Source organism: Platalea leucorodia (assembly GCF_965183815.1).
Source record: "Platalea leucorodia genome assembly, chromosome: 4".
Lineage (NCBI taxonomy): Eukaryota > Metazoa > Chordata > Aves > Pelecaniformes > Threskiornithidae > Platalea > Platalea leucorodia.
The window spans coordinates 19406752-19424490 of record NC_138826.1 but is presented as its reverse complement, the minus strand read 5'-3'; the positions used below and the strand labels follow the sequence as shown (position 1 = coordinate 19424490).

At 37.1% G+C, this 17739-nt stretch overlaps 1 protein-coding gene across 2 annotated transcripts in view; it reads left to right on the top strand.

Moving 5' to 3' along the window:
• Positions 1-17739, top strand: part of TBC1D12 (TBC1 domain family member 12) — a gene marked incomplete at its 5' end in the record, with an annotated part of 48378 nt that overhangs the window by 21135 nt on the left and 9504 nt on the right. The window contains 6 exons of one of the 2 annotated variants that reach the window (XM_082310698.1): positions 5148-5204; positions 11888-12003; positions 14042-14124; positions 15743-15860; positions 16234-16340; positions 17002-17082. In XM_082310698.1, coding sequence (XP_082166824.1) covers positions 5148-5204; positions 11888-12003; positions 14042-14124; positions 15743-15860; positions 16234-16340; positions 17002-17082 — 562 coding nt within the window. The remainder of the gene's footprint in view (positions 1-5147; positions 5205-11887; positions 12004-14041; positions 14125-15742; positions 15861-16233; positions 16341-17001; positions 17083-17739) is intronic. The other variant, XM_082310699.1, reaches the window with a different exon arrangement.

Below are 17739 nucleotides of genomic sequence, written 5' to 3'. Positions count from 1 at the left end.
ATGTTCTGTTCACAAGTAGTTCTGTGAACCTGGCAGAATACTTCATATCCTGCATGGAGTGTCTCTACAAAATTCCACATTGACTTTCTAAATTGAAGTCAAGGGATCAAGTGTGATCTGAAACACAAAACTTGCTTCCCCCCCCAATTTTGTTAGCCATCTGTGGTGAGAACAATGGCTACTCACTGTTTACCAGCTTTTGTAAAATGAGTTTCTAGGTGTAAGACTACGTAGGTAGAATGGGCTTAAGCTGTAGGCAAGCTGCCTGTGAGGGAGTTTATGGTAGTTTATTATTAGCAACAAATCTTGCTGTTCCTGAACAGCTATGGCATTCTGCATGGTTGAACACAAAGTTCTGTGACTTTACTGATGCCAGTGGCCAGCTTTGGGAGGGTGCAAATAAACCCTTGGTTAAGGAAACTCAATCATGAGTCAGCATCCTTCAGATGAAAAATGAGATCTTAAGAAGCCCACTTGCAGCAAAAATTAACTCACAACAGGAAAAACTTAATAGAAGGAGGAAGTCTTTTCGGTAAGGGTAGTACTTATATCAAAGCTTTATGGCAATACTATGAAGCTTAAAGGACTTTCCTAGTAGTAAAACAAGAAAAAAAATGCATCATTGTAGATTTATAGTCAAAAGGGTGGTAGAGCTCCCATGCCCTATTTCCATCCTGGCTGATGCAAGCCTGCTTTGTTATCTTTGTTTTGCTAAGGATGATGCTGTAAATTGATAATTACATTTAAATGAATGCTCATGGCTCCCAGTCACTGTCTATCAACTAGACATTGCTCTATATGCCTCTGCAGAGAAGTCAGGTAGTGATTCTAATATCTTGAATAACTTCCAAGAAAATCTGGAAACTTACTTCGGGATGCTGTTTCAGACATTTTTCAGACAATGACACTAGCCAGCTCTGCCTTCAGAGACTGTCTAATGAATATTACTGTAAATAGTTTATTTGCAAGTTTCTTAGCATACGTAGAAGAAGATAAATATTTTTGTCGAAAAGCGACCTGCAGGGCTTGCCTGGCTGAGGAGATGGCAGAGTGCCCTGCAGCTGTGCTGCCATCAGCGTGCTTGGGGCGAGATGCTCTAGCTCGAACTGGGTCAGAGGTTGGAAGTTCTTGGCAGCTGCAGCTGCATCTCCCCGCTCGCAGCTGCTGGCACGCTCGGCTCTCCTTGAATTTAGAGCTGCCCAAGCAGGATGTGATTGAGGCCAACTCTTTTGCTGGACATCTCCCTCCTCTGGGCTTCCTTCCTTCACTGTTTTTTAAAAAGGGAAAATGGCAACTCCTTAGGACTGCAAATGTCAAATGCGTTTGATGGTTTTAGGAAGTGTGCCTTTTTTCATGAACTGCAGCTAATAAAACTGGCTGTTATAAGAAGTATGTGGTCATTAATGATCAGTCTGGTAAATTCTTTTCAGTCTGTACAGGAATCTGCTTTAAATTAGACTGCTGAAATATTTTAATATAGAAGCATTTAAAGCAGAGGCTGACTTGTGGGCTGATGTGTAACATTTTGGTGTGTATTGACTGAAGTGCAAGTTCTGTTTAAAAATGCAAGCTCAATTTCATTTTTTGTGCTTATGGTTAGAGAAAAGAGCTTTTAATCTATGATCAAAATTATTCTGAATATCAAGTCATTAAGTTTAGCTCTTGCTTCTTATTAAAGCAGTCTTGAATACTTTTTATTAATTTGTTTAAAGCAGCATGGTGATTTTTTCCTAATATGCCTGAATTAAAGTAAACTCAAAATATGGAAATACACATTGCAAGATAAAGAAAAGTAAAACATAAACCAAATTCACTTTATCAGCAGTTTTAACAAAGTACTGTCAGTGACAGCCTTAAATAAGGGGAAGGGAAGCTTCTTTTCTATTTAAGTCTGACACACCATGAAAAGCTTGCAGTGATTTAGAAATGATTGCTTATTCAGAAGTGAAGTAAAGCCATCTTTTCCGAAAGCTCTCACCTTGTGTACAAAATGGAAGGTATTAATTTCTGACAGTCCATTGAATACTAACTCTGATTTTGATGACTGGGTCACTGTCCTACAACTAATCTCTGAGAATATTATTTTTGGGTGGCTCTGAAATCTTAAAAAAAAAAAAAAAAAAAAAAAAGTAGGAAAATACTGTACTTGAGGGCTAAAAACCAGTGTCTTCGCTTGCATATTTTTCTGATGTCGTTATCTCCAGTCTGAAATCTAACGGAGAAATTGCATTCACTGAATCAGCGCAACTCCCATAGTCTCCCAGGGACAAGAGTTGTCAAAGGTTTCTCTTCAGAGGAACAGATGCATTTTGAATCAGTTTTCATATGACTCAGACCTTCTAACTTGCAATATTAACTCTTCCCTCCAGTCTTCGTTGTTTCAGTTTAACAATGCGTGAAGCTCCTAATGCATAAAAAGTGTATATGGCATGTTTGTCAACAAATCTAAGGATTTGAATATCTGTAAGAAGTAGGTAAATATGGTGCTACATGGTTTTTCATAGGAGTGGTTCTTAAGCAGATAGTTATCTATGTTGGTCACGTTGGCTCGTCTTGCAGTACTGCTGGAGAGAAGACAAAGGCAAGACCTGCCTGTTTAGCAGATATAGGTAGAAATACGTTGGTAACAAACTGCCTTGAAACCAGGACAGACAATACATGGGGGTATTGGGTCTTGCAAGGAACGTGTAACACCTGAATAACAATTTGTCTACTAGGAGCGGTGAGAAGGCTGTGATGGTTTTCTTTGTAGACACTTGTAGCAGTCAGATTCTCAAGAAATGTCCATCATCTTTCCAGAGTCACACATGTAGTCAGTAAAATGCTATGCTAGAGATAAAACAAAGTGTCATGTTGAAGTCTTTCAAAGGCATTCCCCAGTGTTTTAGACTTTTGCAATGATTATCTTGTCAGTGAAATGGTAATGAAACTGGTAGGACCTCAGTGAGACAAATGTCTCTCCTTTTGTTTGCATAACAGACATAAAATACATACAGTTCAGCTTCTAGTACCAGGGCTTACCCCGCGGCTTTGACAAGGAAAAGGAGTCAAGGAGAACTCATGATGTCAGTGCTAGGTCAGTGGCACAAATGTATCTCCAGGGGAGTACTCCACAGTGAGCATGGGACTAATATTTTGAAAATACTGCAGAGGTGTTGACTCTGCTGATGTGAATTCTTCTGATTGCTGCTGGTTTTTGGGTTTTTTTTGTGGTTTTTTTTGTTTGTTTGTTTGGGTTTTTTGTTTTTTTTGTTTTTTTTTTGTTTTTAAGTCTTCAAGGTCAACTATGAAGAGTATTGAAGCAAACTTTCTCTTCTTAAAGCTTGAAAAAGAAAGCATAAGCATTGTACATATCTTCTTCATTTCTGTCCTTGGAAGTTGCTGGGTTTGGGGGAAACAAAGAGTATAGAAACAATCTTGGGGTAATAAAAATGATAGAACTTGTTTTACTTTGATTTGGTGGGACACTAGTTGTTTTTTTTTTTTTGGTCTTCTGAATCCTCTTTTTGATGGGATGCCTCCCTCTCTATTGGGCCTTTTAATTTTTTTAGCAAAGGATGACATGGATAAAAATAATTGTGTTTTCTTCTCTTAAGACGTGAGCTTTTGCAGGTTAAGCGGACTTACACTGGTGAGCTTGAGGTGCTGCGATAGCAAAATCATCCTCTAGGCATTCTGGATCAAATTCCAAAAGAATAGGATTTAGCAAAAAGATTCAGGTGGTAAAGATGCTGTCTTTTGTGGACATTTTTTTAAAGTGTGTGTGGTTTTTTTGGTTTGTGTGTAGGTTGGTGGTTTGTTTTTGGGTTTGGTTTTTTTTTTTTTTAATATAAGCCTTGTCCTTCTGAGGTTGGCATGGTACTTCAGTAGTAAAAGGAAAGAATAGTATGGCAAGGGAGAAGGAAGCCTTTAAAATGCTTTTTATTAGTCTGGGGTATGCATGGTACAAGAACACTGCAGTTACATTCAGAAATAATGTTGAAGGCATGATAAAAAGCTTATTTTCCTTCTTTCAGGTGCTGTAATCCAATGCTTAAAAGCAATGCCTGTGTCTCCACCCCCCCATCTTTAAGCTTGGCTCTTCCATTAGAAAATCAGCTTTGACTTTTGAATGGAAACCAGCAGGGCTGTGGTTGTACAGGGTCTCCTGTAGTCGGGAGTGCTTTTGCCTGATTGCCTCGCTGCAAAGTGGTGTGAGGGGTTTCAATTGCTGCTTAGAATCTTACTTTTAATTTAAGTGACCGTTTCTCAAAGCCTTACAAATTCATCAGCTCACCAGCGAGGTTGAGGTGTAGTCCACTTTGAGCTTTCTATTTAGAAATACTAATTACAACATGGTAGGGGGGAAGGTGGGGGACTTAAAGGCCCACTCTAAGTCACTGTGCTATTTAATGACATTTTCTACCCTTTCATGTTAAATAGAAAAACCCAAACACTTAATGTGAAAGTTCTGTGTGAAAGTTACCCTAGTATTTTGTTTCTTACCAAATGCTTATCCAAGTCCAGTTATGTTTCTTTTCCCTTTCTCCACAGTACAAGTACTATTCTCGAGTATTCATTTTAAGCTTTAAAGCTAACTAGCTTATAGGTGAAGATCTCGTTGGGTGTGAGATGCAATCTAACATGAGCTGAATGAAGGCAAGGTCTTCAAGATTCATTTTCAGAGCAAATAGTTTCTGTTTTCTTGTGTCAGCCTAAGACAATGTTTTGTTCTTTCATTTTTAACAACGTGTCTTCCAAGGCTAATGTTTAAATAAATGTAACTTTTATGGGTGATGTGGACTAGGGACTAGGGAGAGACAGTATATCAGGGAACGGCTTTTGTCATGCACCTGAGAAGTACCGTGGAAAAAAATCTCCCTTCGGGCAAAGGTGCTGATTCTAGAAAATACAAAACTTCAATTAAAACAGAAAAATAGTCCAATAGATGTCTATACACATCTTGCACAAGTGGGAGGTATTTGTATGTGTTTTTGTATATTTTGAGGGCTGGAGAAGAAGGAAGAACAGCCACATTTATGTTTCTTCAAACATAGAGTATAAATACTCTACATGTGAATTTACATTTTGGCTTGCATGTTGCTGTACTGTAATGGTCTTTTTCCTTCATTTATTCACTAAGGCTTTGCTTCTGTTTTTCTCATTAGGATGACAGTTCTGGCAGTCTTGCGTCAATATCTGCTCTCAGTCTATTAAACACAGGGGTATGAAATTTAATATATATTCTTTCTAGTTGTATTCAATGCCATGCATGGGACTATGTAGCACTCATTAAAATAGAATAAACATCACATTTTCACAGTAGCATGAATATTTTATGGCACTAACCATCAACTCATTAGATACCATTAGTAAAATAAGCACACAAATAAACTTCACACATGAATCTCACTAACAACTTAAAGTGATAGAGTATTATTGTTTATTATTGTTTACATTGCATGTTCTTGAATAGCACCAAATAGGTAATGCTAGAGCTTGACAGTAATTTACTTTCTATGTTTGCTGTGTTTCCTTGCTTAATGGTAAATGTTGTTAAAGGCTTAATTTGTAATATTTTTGAGCACCTTATATTAGCTTTGAAAATTGATATCCTAGAACCTTTTTTTTCCCTGTCACTATGTCACATAAGCTATTAACAGTGGCACTTCAGAACTCCAGATGCTTTTAATCACTATTTCCAATACGAAATTGGAAACCTAGAAAAGTGTAGCTATTGAAACTTTTGTTATATGCTGTTATGTCTTCTATTCGCTGTGACTGGTATCCTTCTGAAATTGGTCCAATGCACATGCTGTTACTTTGAAAACTTTTTATGTAATCCCACACCCTGTGTTAAACAGGAATAGAAGAAGCTAGCTTTTTAGTTCTGTGGATCTGTTAACTCTGGCTTTGTGAAACAGAGCAGTAGTGTAACTGCTAGTTGATATGTGATGCCTGCAGTTCATGTTACATGGTCCAGCCACTCTCAGCTCTTCTTTATTGGGCCCAGAAGCCCCTGGCTTGCTTCATGCTTTTTTGTAAACAACAAAAGATGAAACTTGATGCAACTTGTTAAATATCCAATTGAGGAAAAAATAAGGTAAATGAACAACTGAAGATGGATGGCATTACTTTGGAAGGTTGACCTAGAAACTCTTCAGTGTCTGTTTGGTTGTTCTTTTGACTATGTGAAGATTAGTATTTTTCCCTTCTTCAGTATAGGTTCTTTCTATATCGCCTGTAAGTTAGGAAAGAATGTACTGTTCTGTCTGTCCTGATAGCATCTGGCATTCTTAGTTTGGGGAAAATGTCTAGTTTATGACGCACAGAATTTTTCAGTGACATCTACTCTTGCTATAAGCACATCTTTGCTTTTAATCACCTTGTAACCAGTTATAGCTCAGCAATTTTAACTCTTAACCTGGGGGGGACGACACATGATGACATAGGAGGGAATCCTTATGCATTAGGAGAAATTCTCCTTACATAAATTTTCTATTAGTTTTATTACAGTGACATAGATGGGTGCCTTCCTAAGTGATTCTATTAATGCTTCCATTCTTGGATGATCAACTCTGCTTGAAATGAAGGGAAATAATCTTTCTGATGATATTTCTGGTTAGCTGTACAACATTGTGAAAATAATCATATAGATGTTTTTAGAGGCCCATCTGCTCCACAGAGTCGCCATGTGTGTGTAGAGGGGAGAAAGGTTTAAAACCACTTGCAGAATATACGGCAATCCCTATTGTTTCCTCAACAGAAACCATGACTGACTGAATAAAACCTGTTTCAGTATCAGGCTTAGAATTTTGGGAGAGTAAAGCATGTTAAAAGAAACTGTAATACACAGGGTGCATACTTTGTGTAACTGGAGTATTGGTATGCCCTGACATCTGCTTTAAATAGAGGCAATCCTTAAGACAGTGAAAGTTAATTCAGTGTTGCCGATCAGGCCACTTTCTCCTCGAGCATGCATAAAACATGTAAGCTCTGTGGTGCTTAATCTGTATAATTGGTACTTTCAGGACTGTGAGGACTTTCACAATACTTGTAATCCAAGGTTTTGATTACTCGTTTCCAGGAGTTCAGCTTTTGTTGTTGGATCCTAGATAGATCAAAACTTATCCCAGCAAGATGCATGTTAAATTTTATGGTCAATATTTATTCCTTCAAAGCTCTATAGTTTGGGCAGTGTAGACGCAAGTTTGTCTTCTAAAATTGAATCATTATGTACACAGTTAAATACTTTATCCCCACAAGCATACCCTACTTAGGGTTAACTAATGCTTTTGGAATGCTGCGATGCGGCTGGTTTTCCTTTCTGTAAGTTAGTTTGCTTAGATGGTGGAAGAAGAAGCTATGGGCAATTACGCATATGTTACACAGTGCAATCCAGTACTGTTTACAGATATTTAAAATAGCTCTGAATGCCCTAGCTGCCCTACATGGCTCTTCTGAGGAAGGATGAAAGAAACTTCAGTTTTGTATGTTTTCCACATAATATCAAAAAGGTGCAGGCAGTAAAGACTTGGGCAGGTTTATTATTTTTCTTTTGTTTAAAAGGCCAGGGTTTATTTGTTGTGTGTGTCGGTTTTTGGTGTTTTTTTGGTTTTGTTGTGGTTTTTTTTTGTTTTTTTTTTTTTTTTGTAAAGAAGTTACAGTTTGGGATAGCTTTATCTTCTTAAGCACAAAGGCAGTTTATAAGCAAAAGACTTTTTTTCCCAGCCCCGTTTACTTGTTACCTGTCTGTAGGTTAATAGGTTTATCTATATTCTGTAGGAATAAATACCGGAACTACAAGTCCCTCCACATATCAAAGTGCTCTTAAATATATTGTCACAATGTTTTTCAGGAAAAACAAGCCTTTAGCCTCTTAACAGGTTTATTATTGGCAGTAGATGAGAGGATGCAGTTCCAGCCTTAATAAGGAGATAACTATTCTTACTTTCTATTAAAGCCGAGATTTATTTTTCTTGATCTATTTTGGGATTGTGAAATGTTCTGTATCTTTTAATAAATACCAGATATGCTGCAATAAAGAATTTTTAATAACATTCCCTAAACTACTGAAACCATACATGTGACATTTCCAAAAAAAATTTTTTTTTTGCATAAACAGGTCTTACATAGTCTTGAATCTTAGTTGTCAACTGTTCTGTCCTCTGGCACATGCCCTGCATGTTAAGCATTTGACAAGACATTTGACTTTAAATTGTATTTTTACCTTCTTACAGCTCACATCTTTTGAAGTGAAGTTCTATGTCAGCTCAAGCTTTTTATCCCGTGCCAAGAATTTTAGATTCTGCATCAAATGCATGGTTAGGGCTATTGGATTCTTTACATCTAATAATACAAAATATTCCAGAAAAAATGGATATTTTAGTTGCAGAGACTAGTGAGTTCTGCGCATGTCTGATGGCTCTGGGATCTAATCTTCAAATAATTTTCCTAGAGCACAGGCTTCTTGAGGAAGAAGCATCTTCCACTGGGAAGTTCTGATACTTTGGAATGTATTTCATCTTGGGGAATGTGCAGCCGTGACAGTTTGAGCTTGAAGCTATTTTGGTCTCTGCTTTGACTCTTTCTAGTAACGCTTACAGTTTTCCCTCTCTGTGCATGCGTTCTTTTCTTGCAAAACCCAACTGTTCGTAAAGTGTACTTACTTCCAGAAACGCAGTTGGGTGATGAGTTCTGCCTTTTGTGGAAATCCCTGTTGAAGATTTTTTTCTTTGTCTTTTTTCTTTCTCTATTGCTTTGGAAATAGTATATCAGTTCTTAGCATGTATGATAGCCAGAAGCACTAGCACCAGTCAAATGTGTTGCTTGTAATAAAAGGGTGAGAGTGGCTTCATTTCTAATGTCCATCTTGCAATGCTTTTTTTATTTAACTTGCATACAAATTAGGTATGTAGGAATGTTGAAAAGGTTGGTATTGTTTGAGCTTCCTCATCTCTGACTACTAAATGAACTTGATTTCGTGGCTCCTGTTACAAAGCACTGGAAAGTGTGAAAGTAAATCAGAGCTTCTACCATGAATATGAGGGATGGCATTGCTACCATACTGCAGCCTGGATGCTGACCTCCAGGTGCTACCGCAGGATGCATTCCTAACTTAAGAATATGCTGGGGTAGCCTGAGGTATAAAGCATGGCAGGAGTGCCTATAATGTCTCTATGGTTTTTGGTGGAATGAAATAATTTTAGGCTTAAGGATATGTATATTCATTCATACAGTGAATGCTGGTTTTCTGATTTTTCTTGTGCTTGTATGAATTACAACAGAACTCTACCAATCCTATATGTCCAGATGTTCAAGATACTTGTTTGAATGTGCCAAATGACATTGAATGCATATTATCTTAAATCAAAAGTTGTCTTACCCTTCAGGAGAGGAATATGTTCCAGGAAATTTGTGTAACCACTGTTCTGGGCCAGAGACTTAGAAATATTTAGAACTAAGTTGTATTTAAGAACAATTGGCCAGTAACTTTTAAGTCATTGTGTTTACAAAGCATTAGGTTTTTAGTGTGAATGTATGTATAAACGATGACAGCAAACAGTTGCTTGCTCTTTTTCTTTACGAGGTGCATATTTGGGCTTTTCTTGAAGACAGAAAAACAACAGAGCTTCTCCTCTAGTTGAAATAGTAGGTTGATTGCTACAGATTTGTGCTCGTCTTTCCAGAGTGTGAAAATGAGTTATTTGTTATGCTGCTGTGGGGCAGAGTATGATACAGTGGTTAAGAGCTGGGTAGCTGGAAGGATAGCTGAAGCCTTGGGGGGAGGGTGTGTGCGGAAACCGGTTCAAAAGATACTGAGAATGTTTCAGAACCATTCTTTGGCTTGTTTTGTGGAGGTGCAATCACCTTTCCTCATCAGTTAAACTATTGTTCTGACTCCCACGAACTAGAAAAAGAAAAGGGCAAGAAGTCCAGATTAACTCCTCAGGATCTGAAAAGTACAGTGGCATGTAATGCCTATGGCCTTACCACTATGAACACACCTGATCTCCTCTGATCTCTGAAGCTAAGAGGGTGGGCCTGGTTAGGACTTGGATGGGAAACCACTTGGGAATACTGGGTGCTGTAGCCTCTGCCTAGCAAGAGTGGCGTCTCCATCCTTGATGATATTAAAAATCCGGCTGAACAAGGCCCTGTGCAACTTGCTGTAGTTGACCTTGCTTTGAGCAGGGAGGCTGGACTAGATGATCTCCAGAGGTCCCTTCCGACCTCAATGATTCTGTGATAATGTCCTCTTGAGATGAGATTAACATGAATTCACTGAGGTTATATTTTTCGGATCATTTAATGTATTATGCCCAGTGCGGAAGAACAGAATTTTGTTAAAGATCATTAAAATGGATAGCGTAAGGAGGCTGTTGAGCAGCAAGCTTTAAACCACCTTAGTGTTGGGCAAACACTTTGTGTCTTCTCTGGAAATCTGAGGCTGCATTGTCATGTTTGTAAGAGGTCTTTTCCCATTTAAGTTTATGGACTTCACCTGTGTACTGAACTTTTAAGCTATATAATAAAGTTGTTGGCTCTGTTTCTATAATGTTATCAGTGAACACTGAATGTGTAAAGCCCTCTGTTTCTCCCTGGGAGAACTAATGTGTACAAGAAGCTGTGTTTTAAGTGAGAGATTCATTTGGGAGCAGTTTGTAGAGAAGATTGTTATGTTTGATTGGGAAGATACATGACCTAATTAGTAATTGATCAATTTTTTATTTTTGGTGACTTAAACATAAGATATTTTGGTTAATCTGAGACTGAATTTACTTAAGCAATTATTAAAGCAAGAGGTGTACAAGAACAAACTGTCTTTAGCTAAAAAAAAAGCTTGTACAAGTTAGAGGTCACTTGGCTGTGCTTAGGAAGAGAGCCGTGTGATCTGTGAAGGTGCATTACTAAAGAACCTTGAATTTGTTCTCTTAAAAAGATGATCTTTCAGCTCTTAGTATTCTGTGTTTGAATTCCAGCATGTGGAAGACTTGCAGAGAAACTAGTATTTAGCCTTCAGGCCTAAGGAGAGTGTGAACCCACAAGCTAACTTGGTTTGGGAATAAGTTGAAAGTCTTCTCACAGATAACCTTTTAAGATTTGCTGGATCATAAGAATGGGTTTCCCAGTAACTTGGCAGTAATTTTTTATTTACAGAGGCTAAAAAAGAGGGAACGTGAGATTTGAGGTTTTCATCTGGCTCTGTCTGGCCTTTTTCCTAAAGACTCTCTCATATTTCTGTTTTGTTGGGTTGCTCTGTGGAAAAAGGAATGGTATTCTTTCTTCCTCAGAATCTTGTGCGTATTAAAGGCTCTTAAATATTTCTAAGTAGATTGTATGTTTTAACCTCTGAGAAAGAAATGATGTGAAACAGACTTGTAATGATAAGTATTATTATATTGTCACTGAGTGTAGTGGAGGTAGTTCTGGATAATGTGGGGCTGATGGTCTTGCTTCAGAAATGTGAAGGGTACCGGATCTTAAGGGTGGCTAGAATGGAAAGGAAAGAAATGGGAAGACACACAAGTTCTTGGTTAGTGGTTTTTGTTTGTTTCTTTGTCAGCTTCACAGATTACTTAAATATACTTGTGCATTAATTAGTTTGGGGCGATTATGCAGATTTCCTAACTGTAACTGATCCTTGGGTGCTCAGTAGCAATATTGAACTAGAATAGATCAAAGATTAAGTTGATACAAGAAACTACTTTCTCATTCATCTTTACTTAGCAGTCCTGGAAAGCTGCACTGTCTTGCTATAAACAACTTCAACTTGTAGTGTTAGCTCCTTGCTGTCGTAAATTATTTAATATGATATATTTTAACATTAGTTAATAGGTGTTAAACAAGTAATATTAGAAGTGAGGCTGAAAGTTGAAATTTAATTTTTATCAATAATGTTGTTTAGGAATATGAAGCACGGACAGGAAGAATGTATAAACCTCCACCCCCATCAGCAAGACGTAAAAATATTGAATTTGAACCCCTTTCAACTACTGCTTTGATTCTGGAGGATCGACCAGCGTAAGTATGATGCTGCTGTGGAACTAACGATGACTGAATTTGTTAGATATGCTTCTGATGAGCTAAACTTCACAAGTCTTACACGAAAGTATCATTGGATTATTCCATCCCAGATAATAGCCTAGCAAATACCTCCAGAAGAACCTTGTAAGTATATTATGGTCTATATGAGGAATTCTTTCTCATTGTAATGGGGCCACCAGTCTGTTCTCTACTGCATATCACAGCTGCCTGTGACAGTGTTGTGGGCATCCTTAATCAGGAAAATTCCTGAAGACTTTTATGGATTTCTTCCCTGCCATCTCAGTGTGCACTCCCTTCTCCTTCCCCAATTCTGGAAACTTAATTTCCTAGACCAGTTGGGAAGACTTAACAGTGGCAGTTGTTACTTCAGCAAACCTGGGTTTGGCTTATGAGAAGAGTCTTTTAAAAAAGAAAAAAACAAGAAAAAAAATAAAAGTATTAGGTAGGTAACAGCAGGAGTGGGAAGAATTGCCTTTGAAACACAAGAAATACCATCCTGTCACAAATGCCGAATGCTCATTTTGTATCTGGCAACTACAGTTAAATGCTTTGCTGGTACCAAGATGATAGTGTTCACTGATACTGTTCCTTGCCCTTGTTCCAGTTATGTTTTCATGGCTCCTTAAAACTACAGCTGAAAGCAAGGATACAGCAGTTAAAGATGCAACAAAAGCTGCATTAAGTACAAATAAGAATAGTAATGAAAAATGGGCAATAAATCAGTATTTTCAGCTATACAGTCTTCAGCAATATGAAGGAAAGAGGAGGGCCTGCTGACTAGGAACACATGCTGTGAGGAAAGCTAATGGAGCAAAGCTTTCAAATTGCACCTTGAGAAAGCTTGTGATGGCACTGTTAAATGTTTGCTCTAATCAGTTCCAATTAGGAAATGGAAAATAGAACATACAGTGTTTCCTTCAATATTCTCTCTAGTGGTATATAAGCTCATTCAGTGCTAAGATAGAAATATCCTGAATGGAGGTATGGATTGCTATGATTATTTTTTTGTAAATGCATTATTTCTTTTACTGTGTGGTGGAGAGTAAGGTATGCAGTAACTGGTTTGCTGATGCTTTTCTGTACTTTCAAAATATCACAATTCACAAACTAACGTAAGCATGTTTTTACAAATGACATTTCCACTTGCTTCAAATTGGAGTGCCATCCCAAGTGTGTAATGTGTTGCTACAGTCTCATCCTTGAAAATATATTCAGCTCTGACTTTCATTGGAAATATACAAGCATAAAAGATCACTTTATTAATAAGAGGAGATGGAAAACCTTTTTTTTTTGTTTTGTTTTGTTTTAACATTAACATGACAAAACTGTCTTCTGTTTATTTTGAACCAAAGTAGACTAGAGATTGGGTAAGAGACCGAAACCAAACATTGTGTTCTGATTTGTTTTGGAATGAGTCTGCTTGGTTGAAAGGAAGCGTGTGTTTGGCAATTAGGGGATCACTATGCAGCCAAAAACCAAACATATTTTAAGCTGGTGAACTTGTAGCACTGCAGCAAGCTTCTTTAGCTTTAGCTCTGACATAAATGGGGATCTATCTTTTCTTCCTTTGGTAAACGTATCATCTTTTGTGGGAGTTTTAAAGAGCTAAATATAATGAATAAAACCCTTTACCTTTTATTGAAAATATGTCATCATAGATTTCATATGAACAAATGGAGTATTGATATGCAGGTATATTTCATGATTAAAATATGCATGTGCAGAAATGCATTGGAATAAATAACTATATGGAATATCAATATTTCCCTTTTGTCATTTCATGCAAACTTCATTTGAGCATCATTCCAGATGTTCAGCAAATCTAATAACCCTGCTTTGGGGGAAGCTATAGGAGAAGCAGTAAACATCTGGTAGTTCTCTACTGCTGTTACTGAAACACTGGTAGTGTGACAACCCCAAAGCTCACCTTAGAGAGAAGCCAAATTAAAACCTGGTTTGAAATGGTTCAGAATGTCATTTGTGTGTATTGAATTCAGGAACAACTTGTTTTCAGAAATCTTCCTGCCAAATCAGTGGAGGAGGCCTTACGTCACCGACAAGAATATGATGAGATGGTGGCAGAGGCAAAGAAACGAGGTATGTTAACTGCCAATAATCACTATAATTCTTTTTAACTGTGCAGCAAAAATAAAGTAATTTTTGGCTTGTAGGCTAGTAGGTACAGTAAAGAAAAACCTTGTTTAATACCTAGGTTATTCTCTGGTACATATGTGCACACAGTTTAAAACAGAATTCAATTACCAAATCATTCTCTTATTCCACCACAGTGAATGTAACTATGTTCAGAAAGTCAGTTTAACATTTTTTTTTGATTTTTTAAGTAGCAACTTGATGATTTTTTTTTTTTTTTAAACTACTTGTGTAATGTGATCAGCTAGAGACTTTCTGGACTCTTTTTTTTTTTTTCAAGGTGTGTTGCTGCAGTTGCCACTGAGAGCCAGAGTATAATAAAGCTGACTGCTTAAAGATCTGTTTTTTCAGGGATTTGAGAACAATTCCAGTGTGAAGACAGATGAGAGCTTTGGGGTTTTTCCAACCAGCTGTACCTGTGCGAATCTTCCTACTCCCACTAGATCTGTTTTTTAAATTAAACATATCTGTAGCATCTGGTACTGTGTCAATCTATGAATAATTGTTGAAAGGACTTATGTAGTCCCGTGCTTAGTATTCAGGGAATAAGCTATTTTAAGAATCTGTGCTGCATGTTTTATTTGGGCTGTTGTCAGAGATACAAGCTTCTGAACTGATTGAGCCTCTATGGATCTGTGGCAGCTTACTCTGAAAGATGTGATAAGAAATCCAAGGCATTGGACAGCTCATGTCACTGTTCTTGTGGTGTGCATCTTGTAAGGTGTGATTTGTGGTCCATGTTCTCTCACTGCATCTTTAGAGGGTCAGCCATGTGTGGTGTTTTAGTATGTGTACCCTAATATTCATTAAATTAACTATTGCTACACACACAAAGCTTCAGTAAAAACTTAATGAAGGTGGTCAGCCATATCAGTTTATCAGGGATGGCATGTTTACTCTGTTGGTGTGTCTAATGCATGCATAAATAAAAGTGTCTTGCAATTTCACAGTGGTTCTTAGTGGTGTCAAGATAGCATTGTTCTGTCCTTCTTTTAGCCTTTTTACTAATAGGGATCTACAAATAATCCTTTTTTAACAGAAGGCAGAATACTCTTCTCTTGTTCAGCATTGTGGTCCTCTTTCCAGAAAAGAAAATACATAATCCTTCTAGGTGGAAGTTTCAGTAAAATTTGAATAATTTTAAAATGGATGCAGAATTGCACTTTTGAATAATAATTTTATCTATAATTATTGCTGATTAGTCTAAATAATAAGTAAGGTTTAGGTAGAATGTGGTGTGAAATTCATTACAGGAAAAACAGTGCTGATGATGTGCTTGCTTTTTAGTCATTCTGTGTACTGCAGAAGAGCGCTACGAGTTTTCTAGCCAGATTTTTGCTTGTCTAAATCACTGTGTATTTGAATAACTTAAAGACAGCTTAAATTAAAAAATTTCTTGAGAAATACACCTACAATCAACAGAAATAGTACCAGCTGGCTCATGCGGAACTGTAATTTACCCCTGGTCTCTTTTAGTCATCTAAATAATTAGATAGTAGCTGAATTATTTACCTAATAACTTCTATACACTAATACAAAATTATTAACATGTTCTCTCTAACAGAAATTAAAGAAGCACATAAAAGGAAAAAAATAATGAGAGACCGTTTCAAGCAAGAAGAGAATATAGCTAGTGCTATGGTGATTTGGGTCAATGAAATACTACCTAACTGGGAAGGCATGTAAGTAAAGTTCTGTTGTGTAAATGAGGCAAGGCTGGCTTGTTTCTCCTCTGGAAACAGATGAACCACATACTTTATTTTCCTTTTCCTTTCTGTTTTGTCAAGAAGTCAGTTGTTGTTGCCATGATATAGTGAAAGGTCATTACAGAGCAACATGAAATGTGTGTTCTGGAAGCTTAATGTTTTGTTTTGTTTTTTTTTTTTAATGGGGCTTTTAGCATAAGCAGAGATCCTTGAATATTGATTTGGGAAATAGTATGTTATTTTGCTTGTAAGTTGCCTAATGATTTTAGAAGACAAGATGTGCAATATATGCCTTTTGGTTTTGTTTTTTTGTTTTGTTTTGGTTTTTTTTTTTGCTTCCCTGTCCTAGGCGTGCTACCCGAAGGGTTCGAGAGCTGTGGTGGCAGGGATTACCCCCAAGTGTCCGTGGGAAGGTTTGGAGCCTAGCTGTGGGAAACGAATTAAATATCACTCCTGGTATGCCTTAACAGATCACATTTTAATGTAAAATTAAGTTGGTTATTTTCAAAGAAAATTTTAAACTTTTGTTAAAAAAAAAAAAAATCAGGGTATATTTGCTTTTTGAAAAACTGTATTTCACAACCTTAGGAATAGGTATTTTTTACGATTAGATGTCATAGCCTGGTAAATTATGGAAACAAGGTTGAAAAACTGCTTACAAAAACATTTTAGTCTTATAAGAGTTAAGGTTGCGCTCCCCCCCAAAAAATTATTTTTATGTTTAAAATTGAGAATTTGTAGCTTTGCTTTTTTTAAGGGGGTGGGAAGGGGAATTGCTTTATTTCATAACTAATGATTTTGATGACCTTGGAAGTGTTGTAACTCATTCACAAAAATAAAAATCTGAATTATTTAAGACATGATTTCCCTCTCGTAATTTGCACGTTCACCGCAGAAGAAAGCATAATACAGTGCACACCATAAAACTGTGTATAGTGGTACTCCGGTGGTTAGTGGTAACCATCTGGTAGATTCTCCCCCCGCCCCCAGTGGTTACAATGAAACCAAGAAACAAAACCAAAGCCAGGAATACTTAGTGTGCTTTTGTTTTGGATGGGTACTTTTCTTACTTATCTCTTCCTTTTTTTGTTGTTGGTTTTGTTTTGTTTCCTTGCAGAACTTTATGAAATCTTCTTGTCGAGAGCTAAGGAACGATGGAAAAGCTTCAGTGAGACAAGTTCTGAGAATGACATAGAAGGTGAGATCTCCCGAATGCTAGACAGCCTCCTATTCTCTTTTACAAACCCAGAAAGTCTCACAAGTTCAGCTGCAATTGCAGTATTAGGAATACTTGTTAAAAGTGCTCTGAGTCATTACCTACTTAAATGTTTGCTTTCTTATAACAAGTCAGTGAGGGGCTTAACAGTATTTACTATATCAGTAAAAGCTGTGTATTGCATGTGCTAGTTCACTTTCAAATGAATGTGTTTTCCTCTGAATTCCTGAAATACCAGGACTAAGCTCTCATGAAAATTTTAGGTGAAATACAAAAAGAAGAAACGGGAAACTAAATTACAGTATGTGCTGTTGCGTAGCTCTGCTTAGATGGTTCTTATGTTGGTATCCCTTCCACAACTTTGGGAAAGAAAAATATTATTCTCTGTCTTTTGATTGTGGAACTGAAAGGTGAAGAATATGTAACATATTACACATTTTGGATCCCACTTGGGTTTCCTTGGTTGCCCGGATGGCCTTTCCTCCCTAATCTATGAAGTGGGGATGTTAGCACACTTGTATGTATAGTGGAGTTTTATCACATTGCTGTCTCCTGTTGCTATTCTCCCTGTTAAAAATAGCATCAATTATGTTTTCAATGGTGGATATATTCTTGTTATAAACATTAACTCCGTATGCT